General features: G+C 35.3%; 1 protein-coding gene and 1 long non-coding RNA gene across 2 annotated transcripts; both read left to right on the top strand.

The window, feature by feature from the left end:
• Positions 1-2,872: 2,872 nt before the first annotated feature.
• Positions 2,873-7,047, top strand: LOC139494577 (uncharacterized). The gene is made up of 2 exons (XM_071282737.1): positions 2,873-6,818; positions 7,001-7,047. Exons 1-2 carry the CDS (start codon positions 2,873-2,875, stop codon positions 7,045-7,047), a joined length of 3,993 nt encoding a protein of 1,330 aa, XP_071138838.1.
• Positions 7,048-11,239: 4,192 nt separating this feature from the next.
• Positions 11,240-15,011, top strand: LOC139494981 (uncharacterized). The gene is made up of 3 exons (XR_011657229.1): positions 11,240-11,389; positions 13,581-13,703; positions 14,844-15,011. It is a non-coding gene; the product is annotated as an uncharacterized lncRNA (long non-coding RNA).
• Positions 15,012-20,681: the final 5,670 nt, after the last annotated feature.

Below are 20,681 nucleotides of genomic sequence, written 5' to 3'. Positions count from 1 at the left end.
ATTATGTTATACAGGTCATATTGCAGTCCCCCATCTTTTCAGTAGTTCAGGATGAAAATATATGCAAATGTTTATTAGATGTTTGATAGCCATTGTTTGGATCAAAGTGTCGACCAGCAGTGTTATTACTTGATTTATTTCACTTGAAAAAGTGACAGGTAAAATAGTCAATTATGTCATCACTGTGTCATATCTTCCAAATTTAAAAACCACATTTTAAAACAAACTAACGGCCTAGATATTTTTAGATATGTTGCCTTCATCGTTGGACGGATTTAATCAAATCGTGTCATAATATACAGATAAAACGTCCATATCCCCCTTCCCCCCCAAAAAGGTGCAATAATTTGGAAAGGAATCTGTGTAAAGGTATCAATGAAATGAAAGTATGCAAGCATACTCAATCCTCTTCCTTAGGATGGATATACTAGTCAGACTACATCTAAAGTAAAATTGCAAATATACGGAACTCCGAGAAACATTCAAAACAGAAAACCCTAATCAATGGCAAAATTAAAAGCACAAACGAATAGCTAACAACTATCATATTCCTGACTTGGTACAGGCATTTTCTGATGTGGAAAATGGTGCATTGAACCTGGTTTTAAAGCTAGCTAAACCTCTCACTTGTATGACAGTCGCATACAATTCCATGTTATTGACAACGATAAGTGAATAAAACATTCAGACAAATAGGTAAAAATGTCAAAAATAGAGATACAGCAGTCAACATTGTGTTATGATCTTTATTCTGTTACACCGTTCCGTAATTTATACAGTTCGTTTGATTATATTCTTAATCTATTTATGTGTTCCAGTCTAGGAGGATTATTCATCTTTAACCTCATAAGAACATTAAAACATCGTATCATCGCTACCTTTCCCCTGCTCACACGGATCTCAAACCGAACATTGCAAGGTCATACCAGTTCTGGAGAACTTTTCAAAGGACAAACGTCATCTAGGACACAATTCGTGGCTAACCACAGAGTGAGTTAACTTTACAACATTGTTTTTGAAGCCTTCAAATTACTCTATACATATTTGAACATTCTCTCCGTGAAACACTGGAAATTTAACTGCTCTTGAAAGTACAACATTTTCTCGGATTCAACGGACTGTGTGCTATCTATTACCTTTGACATTTCGTTTTAATAACATTAATTGAACATATTGTAAAATTGTATTTTATTTGTTTTTCAGCTTTTTACCATATGTCAGATTGGTTCATAATTAAAGTATCAGCACCTGATAGTCTTTTCTCCTTGAGCCCAATCGTCGGTTATACTTAATGGTCAGGCCATTAAAGTAAAAAGTCTACAACTTGCCTGTTGTGTCTCACAGATAACGCCACTCCACGTTAGTTATACAGCTATATAACTACCTACCTGTTGAGCCCTGCATGTACGCGTCATCCCTTGACGTACAGTAAATTGACAACAACTTGTCTACACATCTCCTGAACAGGAAATACAACGGAGCATCGTTCGTAGCTGTTACCTTGACACTACGCAACACAGCTTGTGCATCCTAGACACCAAACCAACAACGTTGAACAAACATTGCCTACACATAGTTGATTTACATCATGGATCCAAGTCACGCGGAACAGCAAGAAGAGGTTCAGCCCCCAGAGGGAAATGTCACTGAAGAAACAGAAGAAAATCCGTCTAAAACAACAAATGTAGATGAAAATGCGTGAACTTACCGAAAAGGGACAGGGAGCCTTTATAGAAAAACGGGACAAGTTCTATCACGACTTAGAGGCCCTATGGTCAAACCTAGAATCTCAGTTATTAGAAACGGCCCAGCCTCCTAACGATCTCCAGCAATTGTTAACAGCACAAGATAAAATTGTACAAGCCTGTACTAAGTATCGCAGGCTCACAGACGAGTACTTGACATTTCTGAAAAATACAAAAATATTAGACAGCCTTCAAGACATTGATACGTGCAAATTCTCAACGGATATCCGAATGTCTAAAGTCGAACTGGCAATTGAAACTTTGCACGAGCATCGCCTCACCTTGACAAAGGCTAAATCTACAAAAACGAGGACATCTAAGGGCAAGACCACCTCGCACAGTGGGAGCTCCCACGTCTCTGACATTTCAAGTCTTGCACGGAAGAAGCGTGCTGAAGCAGAGGCTGCCAGAACTCAGATAGCCTTTGCTGAAAAACAGGCCTTGCTCCTAAAGCAGGAGGCAATGATAGAAGAACAGACTCTTTTCAAGCAAAAGGAAATAAAGGCCGAGGCAGAACAAGAAGCCATCAGAGCAGATCAAGAAGCCACAAGCAGAAAAGCCGAGGCGGAGCAAGAGGCTATACGTAGAAATGCCGAGACTGCACACCAGAGAGCTGAAATGAAACGTGAGGCCATACGCAGGAAAACTTTAATGGAACAGGAGGCTGCACGTGCAACACGGGAAAAGGCCGAAATTAAAGCTGCTATGAACATTCTAGAAGCACAAAGAGAAGCTGCAGCCGCAGAAGCCGAGGCTCGTGTCCTAGAATACGACGGCAGCCAAGCATTTAGCGATCTTCCTGATGAAAAGGAAGACCCGCTCCAGCGTGTGCAAGATTTCGTCAATAAACTTCCTGTATCAACTGTTGTAAAGGAAGTAACAGGACCTCAAAAGAAAAAACAAATTCCTGTTAAGATCGAGCTGAGTCACGAAGCACCTTCTGCAGGAACGAAAAAAAATGGATAGCAAAATCTAGAAAAGTTTATAACTTTCTGAAAAAAAAATGCATTTAAAATTTATATATCTAGTTCCTGCCATCCCTTAAAACTGATGCAGGTGTATAGATTAGTCTGTACTCAGAGTAAAATTTGGGGTGTAAATACGGCCATTTTAGCCAAAAGGTTATGATGAACCTTAAAAACGATCCTGGATTAATCTTTGGGTCAAAAGTCACACCAAATACAAAAGGTGCTGCGCCAAGGTTCACGTCTTACCCCAAGACTAAAGTTGGTACTCATAAAACAGCGGTTGAGCAGCAATCTGGAGACGCCAGCAAACAAGGTCTTTGTATTCTGCACAATACAAAGCATTCCTTAAATGAATGTCGAGCGTTCCGAGCCAAGTCAATAGAGGAACGCAAAGGTCTTTTGAAAGAAAACAATGTCTGTTACAAGTGTTGCGATTCTACCAAACACAGAAGCCGGGAATGCAATGCACGCATAAGTTGTAAAGAATGTGGAAGTAAACAACACACTACCGCACTACACATCACTAGACCACAGCAACCTGCAAGTTCTCAGTCAAGCATACCTAAGCAAGCCTACGGCGGGGAGCCTACAGAATCGGCTGAAACTAAGTCAACCTCAGTTAACTCTATCTGTACTGAGATCTGCAAAGATACATATAGCGGGAAATCGTGTGCTAAAATACTTCCTGTGAACGTTTATCACAAAGATAACCAGTACAAAGTTATTCGCATGTACGCCATCATTGATGACCAAAGCAACCGGTCACTAGCATCACCTGAATTCTTCAATCTTTTCGACGTAAAAGATAAACCGGAGAACTATACTCTATCAACATGCTCCGGCAAAGTAGTCACTTCCGGGAAAAGAGGAAGAGGTTTCGTCATGGAATCAATCAATGGTAATGGCAAGTTTGATCTTCCTGTACTGATTGAATGTGATCATGTTCCCAATAATAGGGACGAAATACCTACTCCTGAAGTTACAATGCATCACCCTCATTTAAGAGAACTTAGGGCTAGCATTCCACCAATAGAGGAAAATTGCCAAATTCTTCTCTTAATTGGCAGAGACCTTATAGAGGCACACCATGTCCTTGACCAGCGCATAGGACCACCCAGAACTCCATATGCACAACAATTGAAACTGGGTTGGGTAGTGATAGGAGAAACTTGCATTAACAAGCAGCATGTGCCTCTTGAGTTAAATGTCAAAATAACTAACATTTTACCTACAGGACAACCTTCAACGTTTCAATCATGTACAAGCAAATTTGACATTCGGGAAAACTACACAGACCCCGTTAAGAAAGATTTACAATCGCCACTCTTTGAAAAAACAATGGACGATGATAAGCCTGGAATGTCATATGAAGACAAAATGTTCATGAAACAGATGGACAACGAATTTGTCAGAGACTCGGAAGGAAGTTGGGTAGCACCGTTACCGTTCCGAGTGCCAAGACAGCCATTGCCAAGCAACAAACCACAGGCTCTTCATCGTGCTAACATGTTAGACGCCAGTCTGAATAGAAACCCAGTAAAGCGGGAACATTTTCTTACGTTTATGAGTAAAATCTTAGATAATAATCATGCAGAGCTCGCACCACCGTTGGGCGAACATGAAGAGTGCTGGTATTTACCATTGTTTGGTGTTTATCACCCGAAGAAACCCGATCAGATTAGGGGTGTGTTTGATTCTTCCGCCAAATGTAATGGAGTTTCACTCAACAGCGTCCTGCTAACAGGTCCAGACTTGACCAATGATCTCTTGGGAGTACTGCTGCGTTTCCGGAAAGAAATGGTCGCAGTAACTGCAGACGTTCAACACATGTTTCACTGCTTTGTAGTGAGAAAAGACCACCGAAATTATCTGAGATTTTTATGGCATAAAAACAACGACCTACAAGAGAACCTTGTCGAGTTCCGCATGAGAGTTCATGTTTTTGGAAATAGTCCGTCACCTGCCGTTGCTACGCTTGGACTCAGAAAAGCAGCTCAGGCATCAGAACAAGAGTTCGGCAGTCACGTGACTAGCTTTGTTACAAGAGACTTCTACGTTGACGACGGTCTTACGTCATGTCCTACCAAAGAGGAAGCTGTTAAGCTCATGAAGGATACCCAGCAAGCATTAGCAAAATATGGAAACTTACGCCTTCACAAGTTTGCCTCTAATTGTGCGGAAGTTATGTCTGCATTTCATGCCAGTGATTTGGCTTCAAATCTTAAAGATCTAGACTTAGAATGCGACAGTAAACCCTTACAACGTAGCCTTGGACTCAGTTGGGATGTAAACACTGACAATTTCTTATTTCAATTATCATCTGAAAACAAACCAATAACTCGGAGAGGAATTTTATCGACGATAAACAGTCTCTACGATCCTCTTGGATTTTTGGCTCCTGTGATTATAAAAGGGAAACTACTATTAAGGAAAATAGTATCAGAAACCGTCGATTGGGACCAACCTCTCTCTGATGAAACAGCAGCGGAGTGGAAATCTTGGAGAGATACTCTAATTGCTATCGAAACATTACGCATTCCACGTACCTACGTACCGTATCTCAGCAAAACAGCCACAAAGGAGTTGCACGTCTTCTCTGATGCATCAGAAAAAGCCATAGCAGCTGTTGCATATCTACGCACGACCGACAGTAGTGGTGAACCTAACATAGGGTTCATTCTTGGGAAAGCTAAAGTTGCACCAACGAGTGGTCACACTATTCCACGACTTGAATTATCTGCTGCTGTATTAGCAGTTGAGATTACACAAACCATTGTGGATAATTTAGATTTACATATAGACACCGTGAAATTCTACACAGACAGTAAAGTTGTCTTAGGTTACATCAGTAATGAGACAAGAAGGTTCTTTATCTATGTCGCCAATAGAGTAGAGAAAATAAGGAAATTTAGCTCTCCAAGTCAATGGAATTACGTACCAACTAACCGTAATCCCGCAGATTCGGGAACAAGGTCCGTACCAGCCCACGAAATTCATAGCAGTGAATGGTTATTGGGACCAAGACAACTTCTTTCCTCAGAACAGAAGAATTCTGAGGACATATATCAGCTAATAGATCCAGAGGAAGATGGAGAAATTCGTGCAACTGTTAATGTTGCAAAAACATTTGCCACACTTGAACATAAAGGTATCGGAACTGAAAGATTCAACAGATTCTCAAACTGGACATCACTTGTGCGAGCGATAGCCTTTTTAGAACGTTTCTCCCGTTTACACGGGTCAAAACAAGCAGCACCAGTGAATTCTCTGGAAGGATTTTCGAATGCCGAAAATTTCATCTTAATATCTGCTCAATTGGAAGTTTATGGAGAAGAAATAGATTGCATTAAACGTCGGGAACAAATTCATAAGCGGAGCCCGATAGCTAACTTAAATCCGTTTTTGGACGAACGAGGACTATTACGAGTAGGAGGTCGTATTGCTAAATCTGACTTAAACCTCCGTGAAAAGAAACCATTGATCGTCCCTGGACGCCATCATATAGCGACATTATTAGTCCGACACTACCATGACAAGATAAAACATCAAGGTCGCCACTTCACAGATGGAGCGATTCGATCCGCAGGATTCTGGATCGTCGGAGCAAAGCGCTTGATCTCTTCTCTCATTCACAAATGTGTGATATGCCGCAAACTAAGAGGAAAAACTGAGTGTCAAATCATGTCTGATTTGCCAGAGGACCGTCTTGAACCGTCACCTCCGTTTACCAACGTTGGAATAGACACATTTGGACCCTGGACAATTGTTTCACGTAAAACACGTGGTGGATACGCAAACTCAAAACGTTGGGCAATTCTTTTCACATGCTTAGTGACTAGAGCTGTTCACATCGAACTAATCGAGGAAATGAGCTCTTCAGCCTTCATAAACGCCGTTAGAAGATTCGCCGCTATAAGAGGTCAAGTTAAGATTTTCCGATCTGACCGTGGAACAAACTTTATTGGCGCAATCGACGATCTAAAGATTGACTCAATCAACGTCGAAGATGGACCCTTCAAGAACTTTCTGTACAATTCTGGTACAACTTGGATCTTCAATCCACCGCATTCGTCCCACATGGGTGGAGCCTGGGAAAGAATGATTGGTATCACCAGGAGAATTCTTGATTCTATGCTTCTAAATACAGCCGGAAGAAGCCTAACGCATGACGTGCTCAACACACTAATGGCAGAAGTTTCAGCAATAGTGAACTCTAGACCTCTGGTACCGGTATCAACAGATCCAGAAAATCCGTTAATATTAACTCCGGCTATGTTATTGACACAGAAAACCGACTACGTATTCACCTCAGATCATCTCGGAGAATTCGATAAACGAGATCTATGTCTTGCTGAATGGAGACGAGTACAGGCTCTTGCCAGTGTTTTCTGGTCCCGTTGGAGGAAAGAGTACCTGCCGTTACTACAACAACGACGAAAATGGACCGAAGATCGCCGTGATCTCATCGAAGGAGACGTCATTCTTCTAAAGGACAAAAACATTTGCCGTACCCAATGGCCCGTTGGAATCATAGTGAACTCATTTAAAAGTTCAGACGAACATGTCCGAAAAGCAGAAGTGCGAGTAATCGTTAATGAGAAAGCCACAACCTACACACGCCCTATCGTGGACATGATTCTTCTCGTAGAGAACAACTCTGTGTAATTATTTGTATATATTTTGGATTTATATAGTGACATTCACATCTGGAATACTTATGGAATAGTGATATCAGATAGACATCAGACGGGGAGTATTCTGTTACACCGTTCCGTAATTTATACAGTTCGTTTGATTATATTCTTAATCTATTTATGTGTTCCAGTCTAGGAGGATTATTCATCTTTAACCTCATAAGAACATTAAAACATCGTATCATCGCTACCTTTCCCCTGCTCACACGGATCTCAAACCGAACATTGCAAGGTCATACCAGTTCTGGAGAACTTTTCAAAGGACAAACGTCATCTAGGACACAATTCGTGGCTAACCACAGAGTGAGTTAACTTTACAACATTGTTTTTGAAGCCTTCAAATTACTCTATACATATTTGAACATTCTCTCCGTGAAACACTGGAAATTTAACTGCTCTTGAAAGTACAACATTTTCCCGGATTCAACGGACTGTGCTATCTATTACCTTTGACATTTCGTTTTAATAACATTAATTGAACATATTGTAAAATTGTATTTTATTTGTTTTTCAGCTTTTTACCATATGTCAGATTGGTTCATAATTAAAGTATCAGCACCTGATAGTCTTTTCTCCTTGAGCCCAATCGTCGGTTATACTTAATGGTCAGGCCATTACAATCTTAATCACTATAACAACACACAAATAGCAACAACGAAGCACAAAAAGGCATACAGTAAAAGCATATTAGAAAACATGAAGACAAGAATACAAAAAATACCATAGCACAAATTTAACACAATGACGGTTAATGTGACAGTTAAACTTTGAGACAGATAATAACAATCTGACAATTTATCTTCATTATGAAAGCTAAAAACTAAACAAATAAAAGTTATCTTTACATAAGTATAGAAGGTAAAATCATAAAAATACTGAACTCCGAGAAAAATTCAAACCGTAAAGTCCCTAATCAAATGGCAAAATCAAATGATAAAACACATCAAACGAATGGACAACAACTGTCATATTCCTGACCTGGAAAAGGCATTTTCAAATGTAGAAAATGTTGGATTGAACTGGTTTTATCGCACTCAACCTTGCACTTGTATGACAGTCGTTAACAAAAGAGCTTCGAAATTCTTCAAATAGGAATCGACCTGATACAAAAGAATATCATCAAATCTGTTAAACTTTTTCGGGTTGAATAAATCCCTCCAAAAAATATGTAACAGTGTGAAAATTTGAATTTGATTGTTATAAGAACCCTTCAAAACCGAACAAAACTAATCTTATACTTAGAATTAACAATTGAAATGACAACATAATATTACAGGACTACAATACAAATAAATAGGAGAACGTATTAGACAAAGAAACACATTTAAGTTTAACCTTATAGAAACCAGGTATATCCTGAATTGTACGTGTATCAGCTTTCTACATGCCAATTTTCAACATACCTCAAAAGCCTTTTAAGAACAACAACTGACCGTCGAACAGAGGTACTCAAAAATAACCTCTGGTTTTCTGGAAATCTTAAATTAGTATACTATGGAGCGCATTAATCCTCAATTTTTAGTGCAAAGTTATAGACAAGTAAATGTTGGTTCAAAATGGTCTAAATTTATTTCTCTTTCACCAAAAGTTTCATTCCTGCATATCTGTTGGTATGTTTTAGTAAACAAGGACATCAAATGTACTTTTTCGTGTCAGAATAGGCCTAATTTTACATTCATTCTAAATTGGTGGGAGTAATTCGTGGTCTGACCTCTAAATAAAGGCAACAGTAGTATACCGCTGTTCAAAACTCATAAATCCATGGACAAAAAACAAAATCGTGGTAACAAACAAAAAACGAGGGAAACGCATTAAATATAAGAGGAGAACAACGACACAACACTAAAATGTAACACACACAGAAACGGACCAAGCATCAGACAAAATCCCACGAGAATAACAAATATAACATCAAAACCAAATACATGAATTTGGGATTGACAAGTACCGTGACACGTCTTATCGCAATGTGAAATAACACTCAAAAATAAGAGAAAACAAATGAAGAAGACCAAACTTTAACCTATAATTGTTTACTTTTACAAATTGTGACTTGGATGGAGAGTTGTCTCATGGGTTTTCATACCAAACTTCTGATATTTAAATAAAACCACTTGAACAAATCTTGATTGAGCAGCAAATAACTAATATTCAATTTACGAATAGATCTCCTTTTTAAATATCTGTCAAGTCACGTTAAATAACATAAGATACCACATGTGGAGCAGGATCTGCTTACCCTCCGGAGCACCTGAGATCACCCCCAGTTTAAAGTGGGGTTCGTGTTGCTTAGACTTTAGTGTTCTATTTTGTGTCTTCTGTACTATTATTTGTCTGTTTGTCTTTTTTATTTTTAGCCATGGCGTTGTCAGTTTATTTTCTATCTAAGAGTTTGACTCTGCCTTTGGTATCTTTTGTCCCTCTTTTTTAAATCCTAGGCAAACAGAAACTTTTTTTAGCTTTAAAAAAGAATTCGGAATAGAGTTCTCATTTGATTTTTTGTTGTTGAATAATTTGGCTATCCTAATTTGTTTGTCTTTGTTGAAATATATTTTGTTTGTGTTATAGAGTTCCAGATTATCACATAAATGCTTAACTCCTATTTTTGACATGTTTACCTTTTTAAGTCTCTTTGTTTTGTTCACAAATTGTTGTCACTGCGATAACATTTTATTCGACTGACATAACTGTGAGAGGTTTACCTAGCTACAAAAGCAGTTTAATCCACCATATTCTACACAAGAAAATGTTTGTACCAAGTCAGGAATGTAACAGTTGTTTTCCCGTTTTTTTTTGGTGTTTTAGTTATTTTTTCATTTGCCATTTAATAAGGGAATTACGATTTGATATTTCCTTGAGTTCGATATTTTCGTTACTTTTTTTTCATTCTTTTGAGGCACAACGGTATACTTAAAACGAGTTTTCTTGTATAACTGCTCAAACAGATCATCAATTCTAAAATTATAGTTAGTGCATATTTTTTTATAGACAACGTGCAGATTAATTTTGCTTAATGAATCAAAAAGATACTGCAGTATGTCTGAACTAGTAGCTTTTAGTAATGAAAATTCATGTAATCGTTCACTGTATATAAAATGTATAACAGCTAAAACTGATAACTACAGTGAAACCTGACTAAACCGAACCCTTTCGGGACTTGAGATTTCGTTCGGTTTTGGACGGTATTCGGTTTCATCAGGTTCACAATGCATAACATGTGATATGATTGGTCTTCAGAACAAGTTTTGATTAGACAGGTTTCCGGTTTATTCAGGGTTCGGTTTAATCAGGTTTCACTGTATATCAAACCAGTCCTACGCATTCTTATATAATATATCATTGTAATATGACGAGAGACATTCAATAATGCATCTTCTCTAATTACTAATGTATAATACTGAAAACGATCAGATTGATTCTCACTTCAGAATGTGCATATCTATGTTTTTATTGTTGTAAATGAATACATTGAACGTATTATGCAAACACATATCAATTGAATATCTGAACAACAGCTTTACCGTTCATTGCTTTTTTTGTAAAATTACAATGATTCATTATAAATTAGATGTCTACGTGATTGTTAATTTTCTTCAAGCGTTATGATCAAAGAGTACACTATCCCATCAAAATATTTGAATTATATTTGAACAGCTTAAATAGATTAGAATTTGTGTTGCCCATGTACTTTTGTCAAAACATTAATTGCGAAACGTAAAAAGCATTATATTATAAAAGGTACCATACCAGCGTCATGTGTCGCCATAAATGATGTTTCTATAGTTAATTGTGTTGAGATAAAGACCTTTATAAGACATTTTATCGACTTATACTTTTATGCACCATATATAAATGCAATGGTCAGTATCTTGCAGTTACAAGCATTCTGGCACACTACACACAATACTAACAAAAATGATTAAGTATTTGATTACGCTTTCCTTGATTTTGATCTGTGTCCATCAAAATGCTGGTGGTTTAGGTAAGTTTGCATATGTGTTCTCTACAGTTTTTATATTAAATAATGATCCAACTGCTCTATCTATAGTTAAGTATTATATTATTGAATATAATAGTAGCAATCAGGTTAAAATACGGATTAGTCGTGTAGAGAAGAAACGCGGTAGATAACTATTAACACCACTGGGTCGATGCCACTGCTGTTGGACGTTTCGTCCAAAATAGTATTACCAGCCAAGTAGTCAGCACTTCGGTGATGACATGAATATCAATTATATGGTCCATTTTATAAATTAACTACTGTATGCAAAGTATGAATTATTCGAAATACTAAGGATTTTCTTATACTAGGCATAGATTATAACTTCATCGTACTTGCAACGACGTTTTTGGAATTTTGCTCTTCAACTTTATACTTGTTTATTACTTGGTTTTTTTTAAACTATTTTGATCCTAGCGTCACTGATAAGTCTTATGAGACGAAATGCGTATTAGCCTGGTACCTTTGATGACTAATTTAACCCTGCAACATTCTGTATGTGCCTGTCCAAATAAATGTGCCTTTTATTCAGAGGTTGTCGTTTCATATCATATTTAATTAGTGTTAGTGATCGTTAGTTTGTACATAAATACCGTTTGAATTGTTTGAAAAAAAAATCATTACCTGACCTGTGATAATTTGCTGTGCGGTAAGGTTTTTTGCTCATTTTTAAAATGCCGTACAGACAGTGACCTGCAGTTGCTTATTTTAAGTTCATTGTGGAGTAATTGTGGTCTCTATAGGAAAATTTCGTATTGGCAATCCTACCATAAGTCTGCTATACCGTTTGATGCGTTTTCAGTTTCATCACTCGACAACTTCCTGTTTACCGAACACTTGTATTATTTTACACATAATAACCAAGTTCAAAATTTTCGTCACATTTTTCTCGGGAACATACAAGGATTTCTGAAATTTGGTTTTAGGATTTATACAAGTCAGCTATACCGTGTGCTGCGTTTACAGATTAAACAGTAACAACTTCGTATTTACCGAACACTTGCATATTTTTAAACTATTAAAATTATCCACTTGCGGCGGGGGTATCTTTAGTGAGCAGTAGCTCGTAGATTCGCTTGTTTTAAATGTATTTGCAAGAAATACTTTACGAAATTTACGAAAACATTGCAGCAATGTAATTTGAACACATTCAAATAAGATTTGATAGATGAATCTCTAATCGTAAAATGTATTTATGGAACGACCATTTCATTTCAAGGGAGAGGGGTATGAATATTTGCTTAAAGAAATATTCTGATTCAAAAATTGTGGGCAAGCAGATGACAAAAAAAATATTCTGAATATAAATCATCATACATTATAATAGTGTTAAATTTAAAAAAAAAAAAAAACATTTGATTGATATTGTCTAAAATTTTTAACCTCCCCTCATTCCTTTTTAAAGTTAAATGGTTGTTCCCTTAATAAAATAAAGGAACTGTTTAGTATTTGACATAAGAAAGCAACCCAATTAACTGTATACCTAAAAGGTATTTTGCTATCAATATACATATTTCAATACTAGACACCTATAGCTAGTGTTCATAACTAATTGTCCTTCTCTAAATCGATGACAAAATGCTTAATAGGTAATTATACAAATGTTTATAGGAATACAACATTGCACTTAAAAATATAAGATATTCAATTCAAAACTAAATGTAACATACAGACTTACACAAAAGTTCGTTTTGTTGTTGTTGTTTTTTGTTGTTGTTTTTCAATCGGGGGCTTCATTTGTATCGTAACATTTCATAGGAGTCTGTTGATGTTATCTGTTTCCAATATTTGTTTTATACTTGAAATTTTCTATTAAATTTTGTATTTCATGTCATAATTGTTATCTCCTGTTATAATTGTTATCAATTGTTATCTCCTGTTATAGTACACATTATCGCTATTTGTCCGCCATTACTAAATATCACACAGGTTCCCGTAAAATGTTGACGTCATAAAACAAAATCTCTGACGCCACAATGGAAAAGTGATTGTTGTTGACGTCAAAAGTTCAGGCGGCCGGGTCAGCCGGTAATAGCGATAAGTTGTATTGGTATATCCTGTTATAATTGATATTTCCTGTCATAAATTGGTATCTCCTATTATAAATAGTTTTTCAGATTATAATTTGTATGTATTTCTATAAATTATTAGTATTATTTATCAATCATTTCAGTCATAAGTAAACGGAGTTTGAACCCTGACTGCAGCGTAGAAATAATACAGGACTGCAAAGATAGAGGACTTGACGTTATAAACGATGAGAAAAATTCATGTGTGTGTGTCATTCCAAAAGCTGGTTAGTACAAGGTTTCCTTTTACTTTCTTCTCGTTTCAAAACAAAGGTGGAACCTTAAGAAATGTAACAGTAGTATAGCGCTGTTCAAAAGTTACAAATCGATTAAAAGAAAAAAAAATCCAGGTTATAAACTAAATCTGAGGGAAACAAATAAACCAGAGGAAAACAACGAAACAACAGAAAAACTGAGGTGCAACAAAAACCCAAACGACAATGCAACACACACAGAAACGAAATATAAGATAACAACTGCCATAAGCAAGGAAATATCATTAGTTGAAGAAAAACTGAAAACGCCATGGCAAAAAAAAAAAGAACCCGGAAAGACTATTTCCGTTGCAGTTTCATTAACTGTTGAACTATGTCACATCCGTTTCATCCGGAAACATGGGGTCAAAACATTTCTAACTACTTAAGATGAATATATAGAACCATACTGCTAAATAGATTCAACAATAGTATGGACACAACATACTAAACTCTGTCTGTTTATGATTATACAAAAACTAATTGAATATATTATTCATACTTTATGATATCCCCGAAGGTTTTTTTTATTATTTTCTGTACCCCTGATTCGTCGTCTTTATCAAATTGATATGTTTTGGGAATTGGTAAACTAATGTTGCATTAATTTAGATTGTTAGCTAAAATTAATCATTACAACACATACATTTGCAGCAATACAGTTTTTACGTAAAACCTCTTCGTCTTTGTCATTAATTGTCGTTATTCATTGCAATTTTGCGAAGCCAATTCAATTTCTGTCTATTGCGAAAATCAATCTGGAAGATGGAGGAAATAGTTTTGTTAAGTTTGAAGATGTGATCTCTCAGTTCCACCTTACACCATTTTCACATGTTACAAAATAGAACGCTTACATTATTTGTTTTCTTGAAAACTGACTTTTGCCTGCGTTTCCTCTATTTGTGTTTTCAATATGACCAGTCCGTGTGCAAATATATATAGGAAGATGTGATATGAGTGCCAATGAGGCAACTCTCCATCCAAGTAACAATTTATTTTTAAGTCAACAATTTTAAGTCAAGGTATACTTTGATATATTTTGGTTAACCACAACTTCATCTACTATCATGATTGTTCGATATATAAAGTCATTGTGTGTTTATTTTATTTCAGATAATAAGAGATGAATTAAAACAGAAAAAGGAAAGGCATAACTGGATTTGTATGACTGTTTGTGTAATGATTTGAATATAAACGCATTTGTAACGTTTGCTCAATATGTTTGTCCTGTATTTTGTGTCTTCCAGTTTTATTTCCCTAATAAAAAGTTAGGTAAATGTGGATATTTTTCATTTAGACATCAACCCCACGTCAAACATTAACCACGGACATTAAGAGATCAGATACCTAAACAATAGACAGTACGTTTAGCCGGGTTAAACACAAACGTATAGGATATCGGAGCACTTGCCCCTTTAATTGCAATTAGCAAACTAACAAAGTTTGATAAAAGAACATATTATTAATTCAGATATAAAAAAAAGAAGATATGGCATGATTGCCAATGAGACAACTCTCCATAAGAGACCAAAATAACATAGAAATAGTTTAAGAAAAAGAACATTATTTATGAAAATGGAATAAGTAGACAGCACTCTTACAAGCAAAAACTGTAAAAATATAAGGGCATACTCTACAAGCACAAATAGTTTTTTAGTGACAGGCGTACTGAATATCACAAACCGATGCACAAAGAATACAAGACGTGAACATTGTACCTCATTGTCTGCGATCAATTCAGTAATGATAAGTTATATCAACGGCTCCATATGGTTAAAATATTTCCTCTCTTTGCGTCCAATTAGCTTTTTATTTAATATTTTAAGTTATATTTCGTATAGCAATAATGTGATATCGCTTATCCATTTATTATGTTGTACAAACAACAGTCGGTACAGAACGTTAAACGTATGCTGACAAGTATAGTAACACGCATGTTTCAGTGACTATTTCCATAAAAAAACATTAACGAATAAAACGAACAAAGTATCCTATGATGTTTGATTTGGTCATGTTTTTAGCTAACTAATTTGTGTTTTATGAACTGTTGTTTGTTTGTTCTTTTTTGTTTGTTTGTTGTTTTTTTTTGTTGTCTGTCATTCTACGATATACGGTTTTTGATTGAATCGTTTTGTAATATGTTTTACTTTTTGTAAACATTTTGGTTCTTTTGTCAATTTTGGATTCATTTTTCTTCAATTTGTTTCCTGACATAATCAATACCCATATGCATTTGAAAGCCACATTGCGAATATGTTCTTGAGTTATGGTTGACAATTCAATATGTATTTTAGGTACTACATTGAATATATAGGATAACCAATATACCCAATTATTGCATGTGCCAATTGTGTTAATGTCGATAACACCAGTTTGACAATAATCAGATATACTGTTTGACCTTATTCTTAAAACCTTCTATACAGTAAAATGTGTAATGTAAAACAAACTATCGTTCCCCAAATTGGTCACTGAATGAAATGTCAAAGAATACGATGAAGGTGCATTTGGTAAACATTGAATTCTATATAACGGAAGTTGACGTTACGAAATATGTACCAAAGAGATTGTATGTATACCCAAACGAGACATCATAACTTAAATACTGTAACTCCATAAAAGATATCTTTATACCAACATACAATATTCAAAGTCAGTTTGAAAAAACAATCGACGAATATAAGTGAGGAAATGTATAAGCAACTTTTATGGTCTGCCAAAAATACATAAATACAAAGAAATACAAAAAAACAGTCAAGGAGCAATTTTGAAAATAATGAATATATTAAACTTCAGAACCCTGCAGATCTTAAACTGAGACCCTTAAGGACTTGCCCAATTTGTACGACTCACCGCCTAAGTAACTTTATCGACAGAATACTAAAACCTTTATGTTTCTATATACCAATTTACATTAGAGGTGACATCGATTTATCACATCTACGAAAGACTGCATTGGAGAATGCCAGTCTTGTAAGTTTCGATGTAACACGTTTGTATACTAATATACCTCATGGTTTGGGTGTTACAGCTGTTAAATATTGGAAAGAAAAACAGAGAAGCAATATCCAGTCGTTTTACCATCGATTTCATTTTAGATTCCGTAAAATTCATTTCGGAAATCAATACATTTTATTTTGATGGGAAAAATTATACACAAACGAGAGGAACTGCTATGGGTACAAAATTTGTCCCAACTTACGCTACACTAGTAATGGGTTTTTTAGAACAGAAATTGTATCAGGAGATTGAGAATGCATTTGATATAGAAATGGCCAGGCAATTTGAAACCTCCTGGAAAAGATATGTTGACGACTGCTTTATCATTTGGATAAAATCCGATGAAGAACGGATATTCTTAACAGTCTCCATACATCTATAAAGTTCACCATGGAAGTAAATTCTCACAGACTATCATTCCTGGATATTATGGTTATTAAAGGAGGCACTGGTTTTAAAACGGATACGCATTATAAAGACACTGACACACACCAGTATTTAAACTTCCAGTCCTGCCATCCAGCGCATACAAAAAGAAACATACCCTACTGTCTAGCCAGGAAAAATATGCACAGTGGTTTTGAATTTTCTAAGAGTTCGGTGTCTTTTTTTATTCAACTCCTTAAACATATGAATTATTTTAAAACAAGAATGTGTCCAAAGTACATGGATGCCCCACTCGCACTATCATTTTAAATGATCAATGGACCGTGCAATTGGGTAAAAAATCTAATTTGACCTTAATATGAGAAAGATCATATCATAGGGAACATGTGTACTAAGTTTCAAGTTGATTGGACTTCAACTTCATCAAAAACTACCTCGACCAAACACTTTAACCTCAAACTCTCACTTTCATTTTCTATGTTCAGTGGACCGTAAAATTGGGTACAAAAGTCTTATTTGGCTTTAATATTGAAAAGATCATATCATAGGCAACAAGTGCACTAAGCCTCAAGTTGATTGGACTTCAGCTTCATCAAAAACTGCCTTGACCATAAACTTAAACCTGAAGCGGGACAAACGGACGCACAGACGAACGAACGGACGGACGCACAGACGGACGCACAGACCAGAAAACATAATGCCCCTCTTATATCGTAGGTGGGGCATAACAAACATACATTATCATGATTATGTACAGACAGATAATTTAGCTTTTACGATTTGCGTCCATACAATAATCAGTATTCGAAAGAAGATTGTACAAACAGGGGCAGATCCGGGGGGGGGGTCGTAATTCCATTTTACCAAGAGAGAAAAATTATTTGAACGATTTTATGCTAAAAACGTTATATGTCTTTCCTAATTTGTGGGTGGCATACACCCTCTACGATTATCCTGCCCTGCATCCGCTACTGTTGTGTAGATCTGCTATATTACAAGCTGTCGATAGCCGTATTTCGATCTCTTTAAAACTGATTAGTAGAATTTTAAATAGTGATATATAAATATATTTATTAAAGTTATTGGTCACATGACGTTGTAACCGTAAAGTGATTGTTTACTACAAACACGTGTGTGTGTGTTTATATCAAGCACGTGGTGTGTGTTTATGTTCAATTTGATTGGATGGCATTTACCCGTAATGCCGGTTTTACGGGTATATGCCCTCATGATGTTCGACAAAAGCATGAGTAGGTATTACTTAAGGGGTTAGTTTGAGAAAATAAAGTTTTTCGAAGTTTGCCTATAGTTCAACGTAATAGCATTCGTTGTTTTGTTAACCCACCCACCGTTCATAGGAGTATATGCATATATTACATTATATTATGAATTTGTATATTTTAACAAATTTGATTCGTTTAGGGATAGTCACATGTTAAACTATATTTTCGAAGGTAGAGAGAAAACGGCGGATAGCAAAAATCATATTGCACGGTTATTTTTAGAATATATAAAAACCGATTTACTTTGTGACGTCATGTAATGAATTTCAGGATATCGTTAAACGTTTTGAAACAAATGATATCTATGATCGATTTTTTGACGAAAAAATATCTTCAAATACATTAGATGAAAAACAAAAAATAAATAAATTGAATAACAACTAATTTATTGTTATTGTCAAGGAGACAATCTGATATCTATAAAATTCAAACAAAATCAAATGACGATTCAGATACAAATATGAATAATGGTCTGAAATTAATAATATAACAAATATAGCCTTTGTAAAATGTCAATACAGGACATATCGACCCAAAGAAGTATATCGACATCGGACTTCGTCCTCAGTCAATATTATACTTCTTTCAGGTCAATATAATATGAATTTTTCCTCTTTTGTAGATAGTTTTTGATTGTGTTACTGTATATTGCTGTTTTATTGTAAGTGTATGATTGGATTAGTAGTGTGCCTGAACTTATAATGAAGGACTTTAGTTTGAGAATCATATTGAATGTAAAATTAAAATTAAAGGCTTCTACAGCTGTAGACACACTTATCCTATTTATGTGCTGTTTTATTTATTAAATAATTTATATTCGTTTGAGCTGGCGAATTAGAATATAATGCCTGTAACCAGTAGTTGTCGTTTGTTTATGTGTTACATATTTGTTTTTCGTTCATTTTTTTTATATAAATAAGGCCGTTAGTTTTCTCGTTTGAATTGTTTTACATTGTCATTTTGGGGCCTTTTATGGCTGACTATGAGGTATGAGCTTTGTTCATTGTTGAAGGCCATACGGTGACCTTTAGTTGTTAATTTCTGTGTCATTTTGGTCTCTTGTGGATGGTTGTCACATTGACAATCATACCACATCTTCTTTTATATATATATATATATAAAGAAACATGTTTCAATGGTTATTGAAACACTCGGTTTATTTTTTACGACTGTTTTTGCTTATAATCAAGTATTAACATATTCAATACTATTATATTCGTGATCATACAAATACCTGGAACTGAACAAAAAAAAACAAATGAAGATAATATTACAAATACAATTGTTACGAATATCGTTCCTTTAATAAACAAAGCATGGGTTTATGTTAATAAACAAAATTTAGCATAGCAAACAACCAATCCCAATAGAAAAAAGATAAACATTAAGAAGTAACAACATTCAATTATTCCCCCATTTGGTGTACGTACAGGTCTTACTTAAAAATTGAATTTTTCCTTTTTGCAATAATTAATTTTAATGAAGCATCTTTCAAAAACCTTTTAAAATTGTTACACGATGATGACTGCTGTACCCGTATTTTGACTATTTTATTTATTATGTCTGTTTAGTTCACGCATCATTGTAAATATAACGGTATTTGATGAGACTGTCAACAATGTGAGAGGTTTAGCGCTATAAAACCAGGTTTAATCCACCAAATTCTACATTTGAAAATGCCTGTTCCAAGTCAGGAATATGACAGATCTTGTCCAGTCGTTTTGTATGTGTTTTGTCATTTGATTTTGCCATGTGATTATGGACTTTCCGATTTGAATTTCCTCCGAGTTCAGTATTTTTGTGATTTTACTTTTTTTTGTCAATATAATATATTTGTTTTCCTTTATGTGCATCTACACAAAACTGGTACTAAATAAGTGTTATGTTCTGTTATATTTAGGTTCGCTTTCTGATTTTGTTGAAATTCGTATTGCTCAATCTGTTTTCTATCTATTGTGTGCATACGTTTTGTTTTATATTGCTTAGCTGTATTTTTTTTAGATTGTCTGTTTTGTGCTATGTAACTATCGGAATACTAGTTCTAAAATTTGTCCGCGACATGTACCAGTGTTTTTTATTCATTATTTCTTAATGTATCCATCGATTTAACAATAAATAAATGTCCCTACCATTCTACAAATATCTTAAACACACACTCATACCAAACTAAAAATCTGCAACAACAACCTCTTCCTTCTCCCAAAAAAAAAACGTTTCGTGAACAAAACCACCATACATTTACATTATTTCAATCATTTATATCTGCATGTAATAAAATTGA

The sequence above is a fragment of the Mytilus edulis genome, chromosome 11 (assembly GCF_963676685.1).
Source record: "Mytilus edulis chromosome 11, xbMytEdul2.2, whole genome shotgun sequence".
Classification (NCBI taxonomy): Eukaryota; Metazoa; Mollusca; class Bivalvia; order Mytilida; family Mytilidae; genus Mytilus; species Mytilus edulis.
This window is presented reverse-complemented; position numbering and strand designations above follow the sequence as displayed.